Consider the following 18292-nt stretch of genomic DNA (forward strand, 5'->3'; position numbering starts at 1 on the left):
ATTTTCAGACGGGAGCTGTGACGACTCACCGAGCCAGCTTCTGTTTAGGTAGACGGAGACGAAGACGGGAGGAACAGTGAAGAAGTCGACCACAGAGTTGACCTCCAGCCAAAACCACAGCTTGTCGTTGGCCGCTATAAACTGCGACAAGAAAGAAGGAAGTCAAAAATCACAAACAGAAACACCTACGTACGTTCACAATAACATGCAGTGACTCCACTCTTGCATCACCCTACTTCATGCCCCGTGGTTGGGGGCATAAGTAGCTTATGAGTTGATTTAGTCATTTGTTAGGATGTCAGACACGCTGCAAGACTTTTCTGCCATGACAGCGATGTAAAACAGAGCTCATTTGATCTATTTGCGCATGAAAATAATTGTGCGTTTGATACCACAATAAAGTGAATTCAGAGATTTATTTTGAAATACATCACACATGATTGGAAATACTTGGTGAAAACATGTTATACTGATTTGTGTAGATTTAATAGTAAACTGTTTCTCACCATTTCAGTTTTCCAGATTTTTTTTCTTTTCGTTTGGCTAAAACATGCTACATGACACAGTTTGAAGTCCGGCATGAGTTGCCGTCACCAACTAAATGAGCAAATTAGTCCGCATGAGTGGTTACAATATCTAGCTAGCTATGCCTACACCCCAAATGTCCGCTTTAGACTGCCTTGTTGCCAGCCATTAGCGCACGCACCTCATAGAAAGAAGGAGGAGGAAGAGTCTTGCATGACAACCAGTGTGTGGACAGGGGATTTGCGCTGGTGTGGCTGCTTGTTGTAGCGCCATGGAAAATACCAGCAACGAATCAGTGGGATATACAGTAGTCCAGCCACCGGAGGATTTGAGCAGACATATTTCTGCAGCTCAAACATATAGGGATGCGTAAGCATACAAAACTTGCTAGACAAAACATAATCCATTTTTCCAGGTTGTCGTAAAATGTGTTTCCCTGACATTTAACGGTTGCGCATGGAATGCTTTCAGCATTCAGCAGACAGAGAGCGGAGAGAACGACTTAATTTTCCACAATTTTAAAGCCTCATTTTATATGCTTGACGTTTTTCTTTAATCTATAACATTTGGCGGCAAGGCAAGGACACATTACAAAAGCACAGTTCACATAAAAGGCAATTCAATGTTTATTTTTTTATATATATATTTTTTTTTTTTTCTCCCCAAGGAATAATGGAAACCAAATGTTCTTAATTGCACTTCCGCATATTTACCATACTGGTAAATTTACCTGTTACGATTAGCGGACTTTTTTCGGAATATATCGTCTGTTTTTCGCAAAAAAATAATCACCTGATTCATGACAAATATCAAGTAAAATGTGTGCTTCGTTCATCATTTTATCAAAATAAAAGTTAAACTAAGGCGGCACGGTGGCTGACTGGTTAGCACATCCGCCTCCCAGTGCTGCGGACGTGAGCTCGAGACCGGGCTTCGGCCTTCCTGGGTGGAGTTTGCATGTTCTCCCCGTGCTTGCGTGGGTGTTTTCCAGGTCCTCCGGTTTCCTCCCACATTCCAAAGACATGCATGGCAGGTTAATTGAACACTCCAAACTGTCCATAGGTGTGATCGTGAGTTGTGTGCCCTGCGATTGGCTGGCAACCAGTTCAAGGTGTACCCTGCCTACTGCCTGAAGCCAGCTGGGATAGGCTCCAGCGACCCTTGTGAGGACAATCGGTTAAGAAAATGGATGGAATAAAAGTTAAACTAAAAAATGTAAATGCAATAAACTCCCTTTGTCTGTAGCTAGCTAGCATTTAGCTAAAAGTCCTTAATGAGGCTAGTCAATAGTTTGGAAAAAGCCAAAGAAAAAGCAAAAATATGTTAATCACTGGATGCTTGATGAACATGACAATTTTGTGTGTCAATTTTGAGGCAGATTTATCCCTTATAAGGTTCAGTCATACACACAGGTATGAAACCAAAGCACTGGCAGTTTAATCAATTAAAAAAAAATATATAGATTTTTTTTTCTTTTGATGCCTGTGTGTTTAGAAACAAGTATAATTGGTGCACGTGTTACTTACCCGCAGACCGAAATAAAGGAGGAAGAAGACATTGAAGGCCATGTCGATCTGTAACGTGAAGTCTTCGTAGAAGTTCTGGCAGGATTCTATAGGGCTGCAAAATAGAAAAGGGATAAACACATTACTCAAGGGACATATATGAATTGATGATTATGGTGCTCTATTTTTTTTTCATATATTTCCGACACAGACACACTCTCAGGATGAGTAATATGGGTGGAATCAATATCACAATATTAAAAAGAATCTTATATAAGACGCTTCTGTTTGTGTGTTAGTCCTCCATCATGAGAAACTGAAATGGGACTCTTGCCAAAGTAATCTAGATTTACTTGCAAGCTGTTATTAAGGGAACAACAATGTATTGTATTTCCCCCAATAGAGTTTGTGTTTATGTATAACTCAGCTGCAGGGTTGGTGCAGGTTTCAAGTAAGACATTTATTTAAAAGCTGAAAGACCACGTTGATTTGCTTATTGTATGCTTCCAGGATATTTTCCTTTTCAACCCAGATTTCTTGGATTGGTATAAAAAAATTAACTCAATAAAACCCAGATTTTTAATCAAGACTCCCACCTTTGTGCACTACTTAGGGATATTACAGATTTGATTTTATTGTTTTTGTTATGAACACATGCAATCACTGAAAGGTACGCAATATCCAATCAATGTAATCAATTTTATTCTTTCAACAGGTGCTGCTGTTTTGGTTAGCAAACGCTTGGGGTGTGAATTGCCTAGTACCTGGCGATTTGATTCGCATCACGATTCATAGGTCACGATTCGATTCAATACCGTTTAATCCCGATGCGAATCTATAAATTGGTTATTGCGATTGTTTTTTTTTTTAACTCAAATTTTAAAAATACTAATCAGTAAAGTTGTACATGTACACTGTAAGATTTGTACAAAAAATATTTATTTATCTGAAAATTCAGGCTTGTAACTGACTCACTGCATTTAACAGGTTGCAGTATGTTTCATGTTTAAACAGAACTTAAATAAAATATTAAGGCTTAATGTTCCATTAATATAACATTCTTCCATGCTTAATGTGTGAATCCTAACCCTAAGTAAGACGTTTTGTTTAATATCCCCATAAAAAAAATGTATGTTTAAAAATTGATTTGGCCGCATATCGAATCGATTCGAGAATTGCGCGCTGTAATATCGCTATTTGATATTGCAGAATACATTTTTTTCTAACACCCCTAGCAACAGCATTGACAACTAAAATATTTTGACTGTAGCTGGCTAGTTTGTGAGCAACGCCTGTTTTTTTAAGGTCTTTTTGATATGTTATGTTTATTGAGTAAAATTAACAAACACAAACGCAACCATAATGCAAGATCATCTTTAATATTGTGCAGGTAACCTCAACATAGGTTCTGTAGGTGCTGATGTTTCGGCTAGCAACAAAGTGAACGATTGTATTTTGTTTGTCAGTTACATCGGTAAGTTTCTTTCTGTAACTGCACAAGCTGTCTATTGGAGTGTTTGCGTATTTATTCAAGTGGACAATGCAGTGATTAATTGGAGCACGGCAGCAATTAAAGCAAAGACCACCATTTGAGGAAATGTTGGATTACACAATTCATACAGAAAGAACAGAAATACAGCCTGTCCTCCACTAGTAAAATATCTTGCACTGCATTTTTTTAAACCACAAATATCCAACACAGATATTCCCCAATATGACAGATGCTCCACTCTGCAGAATCTCCTGCATCCTCGCCTGTCAAGTAGGAGGCAGAAACTAACCAGATGTTTCTTTTGTAAACCCGTCATAATGTCCATCTTTATGTTTACCCTATGATGATTAACCATTAGTGAGTAGGCACAAAAAGTATTCGCAGGCAGTAACCATTGCATTCATCACTAGGATGTGTGCCTACAATCATTCCCTCATCGGGAAAGAGGAAACGCCCCCAATTGGAAGATCATGAATATGCATAATGGCATGCTCGGATAGGCGTGACCTGTGGGAATCTATAGGCTGACGAGGGAGCATGCATGCATTACAAAAATACATAGTTGCATATGCTTCGAAGCATTTAAGTATAGACTGTAGGGCTAAATAATTAATCAAATTCAAATCAACGTTGTTGTTTGTACGTTGTTATTTGCACAATAACAAATAAATATTGAATTGAATTGAATGTAGTGAAAAGCAATTTTCAAATTGGAAAAGCTGCAAATTATTGTTGTAATTTAATTTACTGATTTATGTTTATGCCACACTTGTCTGGCAGAATTTTGTGAAGTCGTCATAGACATTTATACTACAAGTCAAGGTGTTTAGTAAGTTAAAAACTCCAATTTAAGTAGATAAACTGTATTTCATATTAATTCATTGTAATTAGTGCTGTCTAGCGATGGCATTTTTAACTAATTACTCATATAATTAATTTTCTGTAATTAATCACGATTAATTGCATTTTCAACTACTATTTTCTACGTAGCTTGGAGCTGCCAATATGAACTAAAAAAATTTGACTGGTGAGTACGTTTAAACTTATTTGTGAGTATGTTCTAACGTATTTAAATACATTTGAACATAGGCATACTGTATGTTCAAACATACTCGCACGTATGTTCAAATATAATTGTAGGCTAAATGCTACAAACAGCATATTTTCCCATAATGCCATGCAATTGTGCATGTACAAAAGGGAAAAAAACACACATACTGTACTTTTTTTTAACATTTGGCTCACATTATACCAAAGTTTGAAAATTAAGTTTAAAAAACTTTATCTATGAATTTTATGATTTATTATGTCTGCTGTACATGATTTATGTTTATGAGCTTTAGCCTGCAAGTACAGTCAAATGTATGTTTGAACGTACTTGCAAGTACATTTGAATGTACTTTAAGCCTGTATTTACACCTATTTGTGAGTACGTTGGAACATATTTAAATAAGTTCCAACAAAAATGCTTTGTACAAAATAATATTATAAACACATAAACATAAATATATTTAATCGCAATACTGATTTTTTTAATCGTTTATCCGAATCTCTCTGGTAGAGACTAAATATGATACAGAATTTAATTTACTTAATAATGACCACTAGATGTGGCTGAATGAGGCTTCGACATTTTTATCATCCATGAAATCGGATGAATGAGTCGAGACACTGATCCGAGAAGATGATCCATTTTTTAATTCACGCTGTCCGTCTCAGGCGTATCCTTAGGACTGTTCTGCTCTTTAAGATGATGTAAAAGCCTCGCCCATGTCCAAAGAAATTAGAACCACTCGCGGCTATTGTTAAAAATAAACGCTTTGATTTGGTTGAAAGGCAATTTCCTCATGAAGTGCAATCAGATTTTGGGCAGAGGTTAATTTGAGTTTGTCCCCGAAAAGGAGTTTACGCCAAAGTTCTGAATTTTCTATTAAGGATGCATCAACCCAACACATTTCCATTGCCATCCTGTCATAAAAATAGCCTCCTTACAAGACCATGCGTGCTCACATACACACAGATGGTGCACAGTGAAGACACCATTTGGAGTGGTCACCGTGGCGTCTCCCCCCTTGGGCTCCGCTATGGCCTAATTCTGACTAACTGCTCATCTCGAGTCATATGACCCAAAGCGCTCTCGATAACCCCGGCGAGAGCATGGCAGCGTGTAGCACGGGCTTCGCTGATTAGTCAGCGTGACTTTGCATCATGAGGAATGATCACATCGAAATACGGAAAGCTTTCATTTGGGCATTATTAAAAGTCAAATGTCATTACTGATTTAAGATGAGTTTGACTTTCTTGACTTTGGGTGAGAATACACCCTGAAATGCTTGCCAGCCAATCGCTTTGGGATCATATCAAAAATAACGTAAAGTCAAATTGAAAAATAATGCTGCGAGCAGTGATGAATGGGCCCTTGATGAGAATTATAACAGGATGCAAAAGCCAAGTTTGGCCCACATGATGTGATGAAAAAAAAACGTAAAAGCTTGACTGATTAATGTCAGCCATTTATCTTATATACCCTGTCAAAATGTGAAAGCATTAAAAACAAACTGTTATGGGAGCTTCTGTAAAGAGTTTGATGCTCAATGGCAAAAGCCAATCTTCGCCACCATGTTTCGCCCATACGCTAAGACGAAAACTCTCACCCATCTGTTCATATTGATCCAAAGGTGGCTTTAGCTTAAAATATCTGTACATTTCAGCACTCAATTTCGACACAAATAGTGACTACAAACATAGCTAGCAAGCAAACATGGCTTGCTACCAAAATTGGAAGGTTGACAAAAAGTGGAATTTCATTCTTGTTTTGTGTCATTTTCAAACATTTCATTTAATTTTCTATACCTCCTATCCTGTTCAGAGCCATTGAAAACTAAAGCCTCTCTCAGCTAACTTTATTGGAACGTTTTTGTACTCGAGGCTCAACAAGTAGCTTCAAGCCTAGTTGTCATGGTAACAAAAGCCATCCTCTGTAGGCCCAGCAGTAGCCTACAAGAGGTTTAAACTGGGAAAAAAAATATTTTAAGTCTAAATGAAAGGAGGAGTCTCATGAAACATCACTGTGTTTGCAGTTCTCAAAGCAACATTGCCCAAAATAATCTGAACGTGTGAGCATTACACTGGATGCTGCTGAAACAATTATAGAAAAATGATGACAGAATTATTGCACCGGATTGCGTTATCTCATCCATGTGTCAGTGTTTCCAACAGGAAACGAATGTAAGACAAGACAAAATTCCGATTGCCGCGTAGGGTGTGTTGCTAGGTTGGGTGTCACACCACACAATCACATGGGATTTCTGGCCACGAGCTGCCAGCGTCCCGCGGAAAATAGACTGCGGCCCAACGCGGCTCTTATTACTCCTTTAAGCCCTGGCACAGCCCGAGGTTAAAGTGTGGTGATGGCAAGAGAGACATGCTGAAAGAAAGGCAGAAAGATGTGACATAGGGACAGTTAGAGACATGTGTGTGTGTGCGCACGAGTAGACAAATGCCAGTGTATCATCTTAGGCTCGATGGAAATAAATGGGTCTAAATCCCGACTCCAACGCTTCTCTAAAAAGCTCTCGTATTCATCCGCAGTTTATATTTGTGAATGCCCCAAAAAAGAAAACGCGGTTAAAAAATAAAAAAAGTACATGCTGCGCTCAGTCTAACCCCCATGGCTGTTGCTTATTTGTGAAGCTGGGGGTGATGTACACACATTTGCATACGCACAAACGACATACAGAACACAGAGTGCCTAAGGGGAACACCACAGAGCGCATTTGTCTATTTCAGGACCGAAAATTTTTCGTCGCATTAACCTCCTCTGACCAAAAACAACACACTGGCGCATATGTAAATCCTCATTTGCTCACAAAGGCAAGAACTTAGGCTGATTGTAAAAATAGCCCAAAATACCTTCAGTGAGACAATGGGCCTTTGTTTGCCCTACTGCGACCTTGACAAGCTGTGGGACTAACAGCGAGGGATTTTGCCGCCTATACCATAATGCATCACCGCTAATGAATGCTTTGATTCCACACTCGCCAGCGCAGTCGTTGAAAGCGATTCAGGCCTAATCAGTTAATGTCTGCCTCGAAAGAGTCTCTTCTAAGCGACTTAGCGGGGGAACGTCTGGGAAGCCAGGTTACTATTTAAATAATTCACTTAGGTCAAGGTAAAAATAGCACCAACAAGGGCGATGGATGAGTACATCAACAACCAAAAGCTAAAAAAAAAGAACTGAATGTGAAAGGCTGGAGACAGATTTATTAATAGGAACAAGTTGGATATAAATAAAAATAGAACCCTCACTCACGTTTTTTAAGAGAGGAAAACGCAGCGAACATCCCTTTGTCAACTGTTCGTTATAGTTCTAATTATAGTTCTAGATGATTCTAACAAAAAACAATAGACACATTACATACAGTACATTGACATTTACTTCAAGCAATGAAAATTTAAAAAATGGTGTGGTTGATTGCTTGCTTCCCTAAAGACAAACTAATATAGTTTACAACAAAAACTATTTATTGCTCTATTATTCATCTAATACACCTGTTTATTTTAAATATAATAATAAATAATATCACATTATAGATAGATAGATAGATAGATAGATAGATAGATAGATAGATAGATAGATAGATAGATAGATAGATAGATAGATAGATAGATATTAAACTAAGTTGACGCCTCATCTGCATTTTTTTTTTAAGTGACTATAAAGCTTGGTAAAGAAACACATGGTGTAGATAAAACACTATGTAAGTTAACTGCATTTGCCATTTAGTATTCTGATCGAATTGGATTTTTTTAAATTTTTTGGACTAAGACGTATTTTTCGGCAAAAGTACAATTAGTAATTCGAATAGATTCAGGATTTGGTGGTATTGTGTTGGTAATTTTTCCTAATAATTATAAATATCATTGTGAACAATTAACCTACATTTTTTTAAGGACAGTGAAAATACTAAAGGTTTAGATATATTTCATACATTATTGCACACATTGTAATAAAATAAAAAATAAAAAAGCTGAGTTGGTGTTTTAAAGATCAGCTCATGCTGCGCTCACCCTTTGTGCTAAAAATATCTCTTTCCCTCTGCATTGTGGGATACCAGGCCTCCTCCACATCGCCATGGTGACTTAATTTAGAAAAAAAAATGTCTGGGCCACTGAGCGTGCAATTGTAGACTGAGTCGACTAATTAGCAACACCGACATTCCTATCATTAGATTTTTAATTGGCATTTTCATGCAGCCCATTTGCATTTAGCAGATAGAGGAAAACACAGAAATCTCATTAGAAAACCATTTTTGGAGAACTATGTTTTACTAGCACATAATCTTACACGGTTTAGCTCAGCGGCACTTGATAAAATGCTCTCTTCTCAGGTTTTGCTTTCATATCAAACAGAATACAAAAACATTTCAGTCTTCAAAGACACAAACCGTCATCATAAAACGACAGTTACGTATGTAACTATGGTTCTATGGATTTACGTGCTGTTTCAGCACTGCCACCTGGTGGTCGGGAGGGACGAAATAGAACATCTGATGCTCCATAATAGGCCATAAATAGGTCATCATTTATGTGATGTCGACTTATTAAGAGCAAATGTTGACAATAAATACAGCCATGGTGAGCCACCTTGGCCTTGTCCATTGACATATACTTTCATCTCGCATACATCTTATATCACTGGGCTTTCATTTACTAAAAATTTAAACAACCCATTTGCAAATAATATGTTCAAAACTAGCAAAAACAACAAAAATATAACAGCACAGAAATGCAAAAATTGTGTTGCAAAAGTAAACAAACTGTATACGCATTGAAGCATCATCATAATTGTCTAAGATATGATAGCAAATTGAAAAAACGTGCACCTCTACAAACTTCATAACAATCTGTAAAACGATTGACGTGTAATTCATTCATATTAAAGACCTTCTGGCTTTAAATGCATCCGTTATTGTTGTTTAAAATTTGTAGTCATGATTGTTTCATCCTGTTGTGTAAATCCCAATGACCGCTGTGTTAATTAATTGTTCCAGTTTTAAAAAAATCCAACTGTATTTTGGCAAAGTGTTCCACTTCAAGCGATTCTACATTTATGTGGTTTCACCGTTATACCCTGAACCGCAGGTGGCAACCATAACGATGATCTGACTAACGTGAAAGCAAGTTTCACACCCCAGTTCTAAATTGTCCATCGGTGTCAATGTGAATGGCTGTTTATCTACAGTACATGTGCCCTGTGATTAGCTGGCGACCAGTTCAGGGTGTAACCCACCTCTCACTAATGTCAGCTGGGACAGACTCCAGCTCACTCGTGATCCTAATGAGGCCAAATGCTTTAGAAAGTGGCTGGTTGGATGATCACGGCCCGTTTCGGAATCCAGGATATCCGATTCCAAGCACTTTGCTTCACTTTCAAAGGCGGAGCTATATGAACCAGTGCCATCAATAATATGTTTGTGGATTGAAATGTGGGGAATGGTGTCAGCTACTAACAGTGTCCTTTAATGGTTACGTGGTCTACTCTGGTCCAAATGGAGGCTCTGGTATTCTGTCCTGACCTCACTGCCAGGTACTATCAACACCCCGCAAAGGAGATCCGCATTTAGGCGAGATGTCGCAGCCACGAGGTCTGCCAAGCTTCACCTCACCCCTTAGCCATATTTCTCAGTTTACTCCATTAATTAGTCATTGGGGCTGTTTCTGTTTCGGTGTTGACATTGGTTACACGCTAATGATAGAGTTACAGGTGCAGGTTTATGTGGCCTTGGACGGCATCTCGTCTGTTTTTGTGCCATCAGCTTAACAAGAGCGAGGAGTGGAATACGGAAGTGGAACACGGACATCCCTTAAAGAGCAGCTAGCGGTGACTTTGTCCTACATTTGTCTTTATTCGTTTGATGGGCGCACCCAAGAGGAAAATGGAGGCAGAGGGATGAACAAAGGTGTCCAAGTTGATGGCCGTGTGGGCGTGGAGGGTAGGGGGGCGCAAACTACATCCTCCCGCTGACAACGCCATCATATAGCATGAGTGTGTGTGTCAGTGTGCTACAAGAGGAGCAGACAAAGGCTGAATTCAAACACGCCACGGGCACAGATTGGAGGTAAACAAGTTCTTTGCAACAACAAACAGATGGGCGGTCATTCTCGGTGCTTATTGAGGCTTCATTCATAAACAGACCTCTCAACAACAGCATGTTTGCCAAGTTAATGACTACTACACAAGCTCATTTGTGACAACAAACAATTAAACCTTTTAAAACAAAGTCTATACCCGCTTTTCAGATTTGTTGTGGTTGTATGAAGTTTTTATTAATTCTAACATAGTCAAAACAGTAAATTGGAGGAGAGATAAATGCATACATTTGTTGACACCTAGGTAAAGAAGACCCCATTACATTTGGTAAGGAACCAAATAAATGTGTAGATACGTTGGCAATTGTCTTCATTGCAATAACTAGAACTATGCCCATCATCCTCCATGAACTCGGAATTAGCCTCAAAACTATAAATAAATACAATAAGCTGCCATTTTTTCCCCTTCATGAACAGTTGAGACTTGCTGGTAGTTAATTAGCAAATCCAAATGAGCCTTAAGTGTTTTGCGCAAAACCTGATTTTAGGTAACCACCTACAAATTAACTCTTTGACTGCCAAAAACGTTAAATAACGTTTAGTAAAACCCTACGGAGGAGCGCCAAAGACGTTAAAAGACGTTCACCAAGTTTTTTTTTGGAAACGGGTGGAGGAAAGCCTTGGCCAGCTGTGCTGAAAGTATCAAGCAGATCTAGTTAGTATAATGACTATTTTTGGCCCCTAGATGGCAGCGATGACTATCTTTGGACAAGATCGGGTAGGCGTCAGTAGAAAAGACGTGAGGCGGAGCTAGAGTGTTGAGGGGACAATGGCTGAGAAAGCGAAAATGGCGACCGGTGGCAAGCAGCTCACGCTTGATCGTTTTTTTCAAAGAAGAGAAGCATCAACCAGTGCTTAAGAGCACATTGATGACGACGATGATGATGATGGTGACTCCGAGGTTGACGCCGAAGTTGGAAGCGTTGACGCGGCGGCTATGATCACGTCATAAAGCCTCACCGGCTAGCGATGCTAACGCCGGAAAACGCGGAGCACAACCGAGCACTTCTGCACAGGCGGACGTTCAATCGGATGACGAAGAGTGCCCCGAGTCCAATGCATATTCATCGGAGGAGTGGGTACAGTCTGATCACGGAGCGGATAAGATGGATCAGAACATCTCTTGCCACCCGGTATAGGAACTGAAGGACATGAGGAAGCCAGACGTAACACCACCGTAACGTCACCGTATCATGATCCTGAGAGTAGACTTGATGGCAACATGGCCAAACACACACTGCAGTATATACTTGCTATTCCCCGGAAAAAAAAGCCAGCAAAAAAGTGTAGCGTCTGCAATCGCAGGGAAACTAATCTGTTGTGCAAATCCTGCTGCGTCCCCTTGCACGCAGGGGAGTATTACAAAAAGAAAAACTGTATTTGAAACATCCACACAATTGTAAATAGTACCACGGTTGCACACATTTGTAAATAGTTTGCCAAATTGTTTTGTCAAATTGTTACACTGTTGAATGTAAATAAACGTATTTTGCTATCAAAAAACACTTTTTCATTGTTGGTGGGAGTGTTTTACAGAAGTAAAGCACTGTTTAGGTGTTTGTGGCATCATTCATGGAAAAAAAAGGTGTCAAATTCACTAGAGTGCATGAAATAATATCGTTTCACAAAAAGCTTGATTTCTACGTGTTTTGCTTCAAAACAAAGCATTTGGGTGAAACTAACCATTTTCTATTGTTGATTACTGAAAAACGGAATAAGGTAGAAACAAACTTTTTTTCTGATGAAAGATGAGAGTCCAACCTTTCATTTGGTAGTATGTGTGTTTCCATAGTCCAAAGACAAAATTTTCTGTGGACCTTGAAAAATCAGTCAAAATGCTTAAATCGGCTGGCACCCACGGCATCCCTTTTCTGAAAACGTCTGGCAGTCACAGAGTTAAGTAGTAGTATATATTTTTTTAGCTGAATCCTGATCATTTCTTCTACTTATTCAGAATGTCTTAATTTTTCAACATACAATTAATCACAACGTGTCATCGGTGGAGTTTGGATAAAATTGGCAGAGGTGGGCATTCTGTCAATGTCCGTCAATCCGTCAAAGCCGGACGCCTGTTTTGTTGACGATTGACAAATGACGGGAAACTTCAAAAATTGTCAGACTAAGCATTTCCGGGAGTGGGTTTTCGTCCGTTAATGTAATGTGTTTCGCCAATCCATCAATGACGAATTGCGCATTTCGCTGACGAGTGACAATTGACGGATTGATGATCACAATGCGGTTTGGCTTAAAATATTGTGGGATTGACGATCACGGAAGGGTGTCCGAATAACGGACACTCAAAATCCATTTACATGCAAAGTAACTTGAAGTGATACTTCTCGACTGAGCATATACATGTTGGGTATGAGCTAAGTTTAGCTGTTTGAAACTACGTATACTAAAGCCGTTTGGGATCATGCTCTGCCATGTATTTAGGGTTTGAACTTTTATAGGCCATTATGAACATTCCACGAGGACCCCAATTATTATTATTATTTTTTTTTTCTACTCACCACCCCGACCTTATCCCCTGCGAGTATCTCAAAAAATGATTGGACAATTGGCATTTAAATACATAAAAAATCACAACGAACTCACTAACGTAACCACCTTTTTTTCACCACAGCGTTGACTTAATACAAGGGCTACAATTACTGTTACAAAAGAAAGGTGAACAGCCCCACAGTGACTCTAACACACAGCCGTCAATATCTAGAAGGGTAATTGCGATCATTAAAAGTGTGAGGTACAAGTCTGTAATCATTGATTTTTCTTCTGCTCTTGTTGGTGTTCATTTGCAACAAAGGTAAATGAGGTGGTCTATTTTTAGAAGGTGTATGAGAGTGAGTTAATTGAATTATGCCAGTGGTGTAATGCTACTGCTTCTTCTTCTTCACGCATCCACGCACATGTAATGCCTCCTCACACTAGGTAATAAGAAGTCAATAATTGCCTCTTTGTGGATCACGGCGAGAATACACTAAGTCAAAATGAATGAGATGATGCAGGATTGGAGTGACAGCTTGTGTGTAGGTGACAAGTCGGCGTGATAATGGACAGCCATTTGTGCCTCCCTTAAGTGATGCATTTTGGATTAGTTTTTTTAGCTTGGCAGAGTGGGACGTCGTTGGCCAGCTGATACACATCAAATAGAGCATAAATCAGCAAGTTTTTATCAAGAGACTTCTGAGTTCCAGTCAGGTGTCTGGAGTGTAAAAATTACAAAAGCTCCGCCATGTTTCTAATGTAAAAAGCCCTCAGAGTTTGTGGAACCTGCTCTGGTTTGATAAGAAGTCTCCCAGCGAGGAAGCCTGAGTTAATCACAATGCCAAGCATAGAGGGGGGGATTGGGGGCAATATGGACTGCCGCACTAACGGATTAGGCAATGCTTCTGATGCAGGGAGGCAATACATTTCAACTGTAATATACTGTCCAATGTATGTTCACCCGCCAGCCACAATATTTGATCTGTCATCAAAGTGAAAGGTGTTTCTAATATCTTGGTTGCTGTAACAGAATTTAGTGGACCACAAAAAAAACTGTTCATGTTAGCGTGACAAGCATACACGTCTAGTGTTTCAATAACAACTTATATAAGCCTCAATTTGAGCCCTGCTTCTAGCGATGTTTTTACATTTGCCAATGGAATATTAAGTCACTTAGAAATGCAAGAGAATCTCAAGAGACTCCAGCTCAATGATGGACTCCACACCTATTTTTAGTGCTTCTTCATCTTTATATATTTTTTAATTGTTTTATTTATTTATTTATTTTTGGTTCATTTTTTGTTCATCTATCTATGGCAGTGTCATATAGTGACAGGCAGAACAATTAAATGCTCTTTGATTATATGCTAGAAGTAGAAGGTACGTAATTGACCAGTGTATACACTTTTTGTGACATTTTTTGGGTGGTGTGCCCAAGATTTTTCTCATGCAAATTATGTCTCGGTTCACTAGATAGGGAAATACTTTCAGAGAATGATACAGGGGGTCCATGAAGTCTATTTATAATTAAAAATAATAATAATAATAATAATAATAATAAAAAGGCAGTTGATAAGATCTAACCATATTAGTTTTATTTTAATTAGTGATTATTTAAGTTTTTATTCACTTTAAAATTTTGTGCTTCATATACTGTGTTGATGGATGGCTATTTCAGCAAATATGGCAAGAAATTGAGTACCGTCTTGATGTGCTTTGTGCAAATAATGGTGCCTATATAAAGGTCTATTACATGAAAAACTAAATATCTCAACAACTTCCTTTGCAACATAGACTTTATGTTCCCTACATGGAAATGAAATAGCATGGTGAAGTGTAATGTTTACATTCATGCATAAATGTTCTTCTTTGACATTAAGTCTAGGGGCTAAGTCTGACAAAACTTAAAGTACAATTTGTAAATTATTACATACTCTCAACAACCAACTAGTGGCTTTGCAGTAAATCACAACATGAAGTGTCTATTGCACACAGCACAAATATTTAAACAGCCAGCCAGATAGTGAAAGATTCATCAAGCAATGTTCAGATTGCTGCCATTTCGAGCCCACTGCCAAGTTTTACCGTCAATCAAAACAGCCTCTTATTTGAACCTCAAAGGAATTCAAATCATTTTTTTAGGAGGAAAAAAAGAAATACTTTTGGGAGTGGATAGTGCTGCAGTGGTTGTCGGAGGGCTGCCAGGCCCGCAATGTGACGCTGGGTGACTGCCAACCAGGGAGATGCACAAACTGGCAACGCACGCCCTTCTCACTTATTCATACACACACATATACACAAGATCCTCCACACACAAACACACACACACAGTATATCCCTGTCTCTGTTGCCGTGGAAACTAACATGCTTTCCATTGACAAGATGCAGCCCGTGTGCGCGCACGTGTTTGAGTGCGTAGTCCATAACCAAATACGAGCATTTGCATTTCAGAGACGTCACATATGATTAATTCACAGTATGTAGGGCAATGTCAACGCAAGTCATGTTTGTTTTACTTCGCTTGGCTTAATAAGCAGGAAAATGGTTCTAAATATCTCCAAGGAAATTTGAGATACTTACTCTGAGGAGTCTATAAAGTATATTCCAAGGGCCCCGATGCTGAGCGCAAATACTAACACCACCTGAGGAGACAGAAGAGAAGAGCAAACGATTAACATGTGATGCTACTGTACATCAGGATGTTATATTCAGATACTGTTGACGCGACAAGTAATTCAACATCGTCTTGTCATGTTCCGCTTGCAGAATGACGGACGCCTTAACAAAGTCGGTTCTAAATAATGAATGCTCGCCTCCATGTCAGCAAATGTAGTGTATTGAATGCTACCAAGGTCCTGCCGGTGCAATCACGCACATAAATCATGTCATACTATCAGGAGTGCTGAAAGGAAGTGCTTTGAGGTGCTTTCAAGTGTTGACATAACTATTATTGCACTGCTGGATTAATTGTGTCTGTATAATATTGCAGATGCTATATAAAAATGCTAAGGTAAAGTGAGGTGATGCAAGTAGCAGCACAACATCAAACCAGGCCTTGAAAAATATTCACACCAAAATTAGTGCACTTATCATCACCACACTGTCAGTGCAATCATCTTACCAAGAGCGGAACACGCTAGTGATGCACAATAGTCTCCTATTCAGCCCATTCAACAATAGCAGCCGAACTGTGCCATTTATTATTGATGATGGAGCTTGATTACTTTCATGTGATGGCCCTTTAGATTGATCTGACGCATTGTGCTAGAGGAATTAAGCACTTGGCTTGCATTTTTAATGGCTTTAAGCCGCTTTAATGCAGCACGATGGCCATCCTGGGCGGCATTGTTGCGCAGGGCAGAATGACCCTTACAAGCGCAACACATCATTGACTTCCCACACAAAAGAAGAAGGGAGGCTCAAGATGAAAAAGCAAGAAAAAGGCGATTAGGAAGCTAGTGGGTGGCACTGCAGGATCTGAAAGCTGTTGTGTCATCCGTAAAAACCAAAAGGAACCCGCTGTCACTCAAGTAAAAAACATGTCAAGATGTCCATCTGCCAAACTGACAGCCGTGCTAATATTGAGCGTGCATTTAAGTTGTGGGCGAATGTCAAAAGGAAGATGACATCTCTATGAGACTCGATGTCGAAATACGTGAGTAAGTGTTTCTTTTGAGAAACACTGACATGTCATATGATTGATGTGGGAATACTGCATAGTAACCTATCTAGCTATGGGCAAAATCAGATGTACAGTGATCCCTCGCTACTTCGCGGTTGACTTATCGTGGATTCACTGTATCGCGGTTTTGTATTTGGGTCCAAAATTCCTATATTACGGGGTTTATCTGGAGTTGTACCTCGCTATACTGCGGATTTTTCAGATTATTACCCCCTCCAGCACCCAGCCCACCCCTCCCGGGTTTACTGTATTCTTTATGTATGCTGCTATTTGTCTTATTATATTTGCAAAGTTAACAAGTGTTTAGAAGAGTGGGAAATGTGTGGTTGCTTCATTATGGCTCAGTAGAAGTGTAACTAGCCCCCAAAAAACAAAAAACAAACACTTTTTTTTTTTAATACGTCCTCTACTTTGTGGAAAAAGTGAGGGAACACTGTGTTCTAATGCATAATAATTTGTTGCATTGCTGACACAGCAATCATCTTAACTCTTTTACCGTCAAAAACATCAATTGACGTTAAGGACACACACTCTGTACACTGCCAATAACTTCAATTGACGTCAACAACGTTTTTTGTTTTTTTCCTCAATGGGCAGTGTAACGTCTTGTGCAGCACTCCTTTTGTGAATGGTGTTGGAAAATCCCAAAACACCCACTAACTATGGCCAGCAAATGGCAGCATTGTATGTCTTTTCAATGGGCTCCCGGGTATCAAATTACATGAAAACTTGGAGGATCTTAGGAAATAGAACATTTTCAAGGATGACGTGAATGAAAAAAGCGTTTGTCACATTAAATCTTATTCACAGAGCGTCACTAAACAAAAAATATTAGTGTCAAAGTCACTGTTGTGCAGAAAATGTATATTTTCAAAAATAGCTTGTTTTCTCCTTATCTTTTCAATTTTAGCTCAATGTCACTCAAATGACCTGTTTTCAAATGGTGATGACTAAAGAACGGAATAAGGTAGAAACATACTTTTTTTTCAAATGAAAACATGGAACACGATCTTTCATATGGCCAACACCATGTTTCATGTCATACTACACAATTTTCTGTTTGCTTTGAAAGATAAGTGAAATGCTCGAAATTGGCTGGCACTGTAGGGGTTTTTTGGATAACGTTTGGCAGTAAAAGAGCTAAGATATGTGACTTGGCTTGACTTGACTTACAGCGGGCACAAAACCGTCCAACAATGGGACTACTCACTCAGTGCACACACCCACAGCCTCGTGTTGAAGTGGTACCTTGTTACCAAGCAAATCACCAAGTCGGCCCGAAAAGTCACAGTTTGGTAAATTTCACGTAAAAAAAACAAAAACCATACCATTGGTCAGTCCACACGTGTGCGTGTTCTCTAAATATGCTTTGTATGGTATCCATGAATGGGCAAATGTTAATAAATGGTTTAACCACCCATGGATGTAAAGTTTCTACTTTCATTTGAG

General features: G+C 39.1%; 1 protein-coding gene across 18 annotated transcripts in view; it reads right to left on the bottom strand.

Moving 5' to 3' along the window:
* Positions 1-18292, bottom strand: part of kcnma1a (potassium large conductance calcium-activated channel, subfamily M, alpha member 1a) — a 181974-nt gene that overhangs the window by 84750 nt on the left and 78932 nt on the right. For all 18 annotated transcript variants that reach the window (XM_077581858.1, XM_077581869.1, XM_077581859.1 and 15 more), the window contains exons 3-5: positions 15742-15803; positions 2052-2145; positions 30-141 (exon numbers count right to left, since the gene is read on the bottom strand). In XM_077581858.1, the coding sequence (XP_077437984.1) occupies positions 30-141; positions 2052-2145; positions 15742-15803 (268 nt within the window). The remainder of the gene's footprint in view (positions 1-29; positions 142-2051; positions 2146-15741; positions 15804-18292) is intronic.

The sequence above is a fragment of the Vanacampus margaritifer genome, chromosome 12 (genome assembly GCF_051991255.1).
Source record: "Vanacampus margaritifer isolate UIUO_Vmar chromosome 12, RoL_Vmar_1.0, whole genome shotgun sequence".
In the NCBI taxonomy this organism is placed as follows: Eukaryota; Metazoa; Chordata; class Actinopteri; order Syngnathiformes; family Syngnathidae; genus Vanacampus; species Vanacampus margaritifer.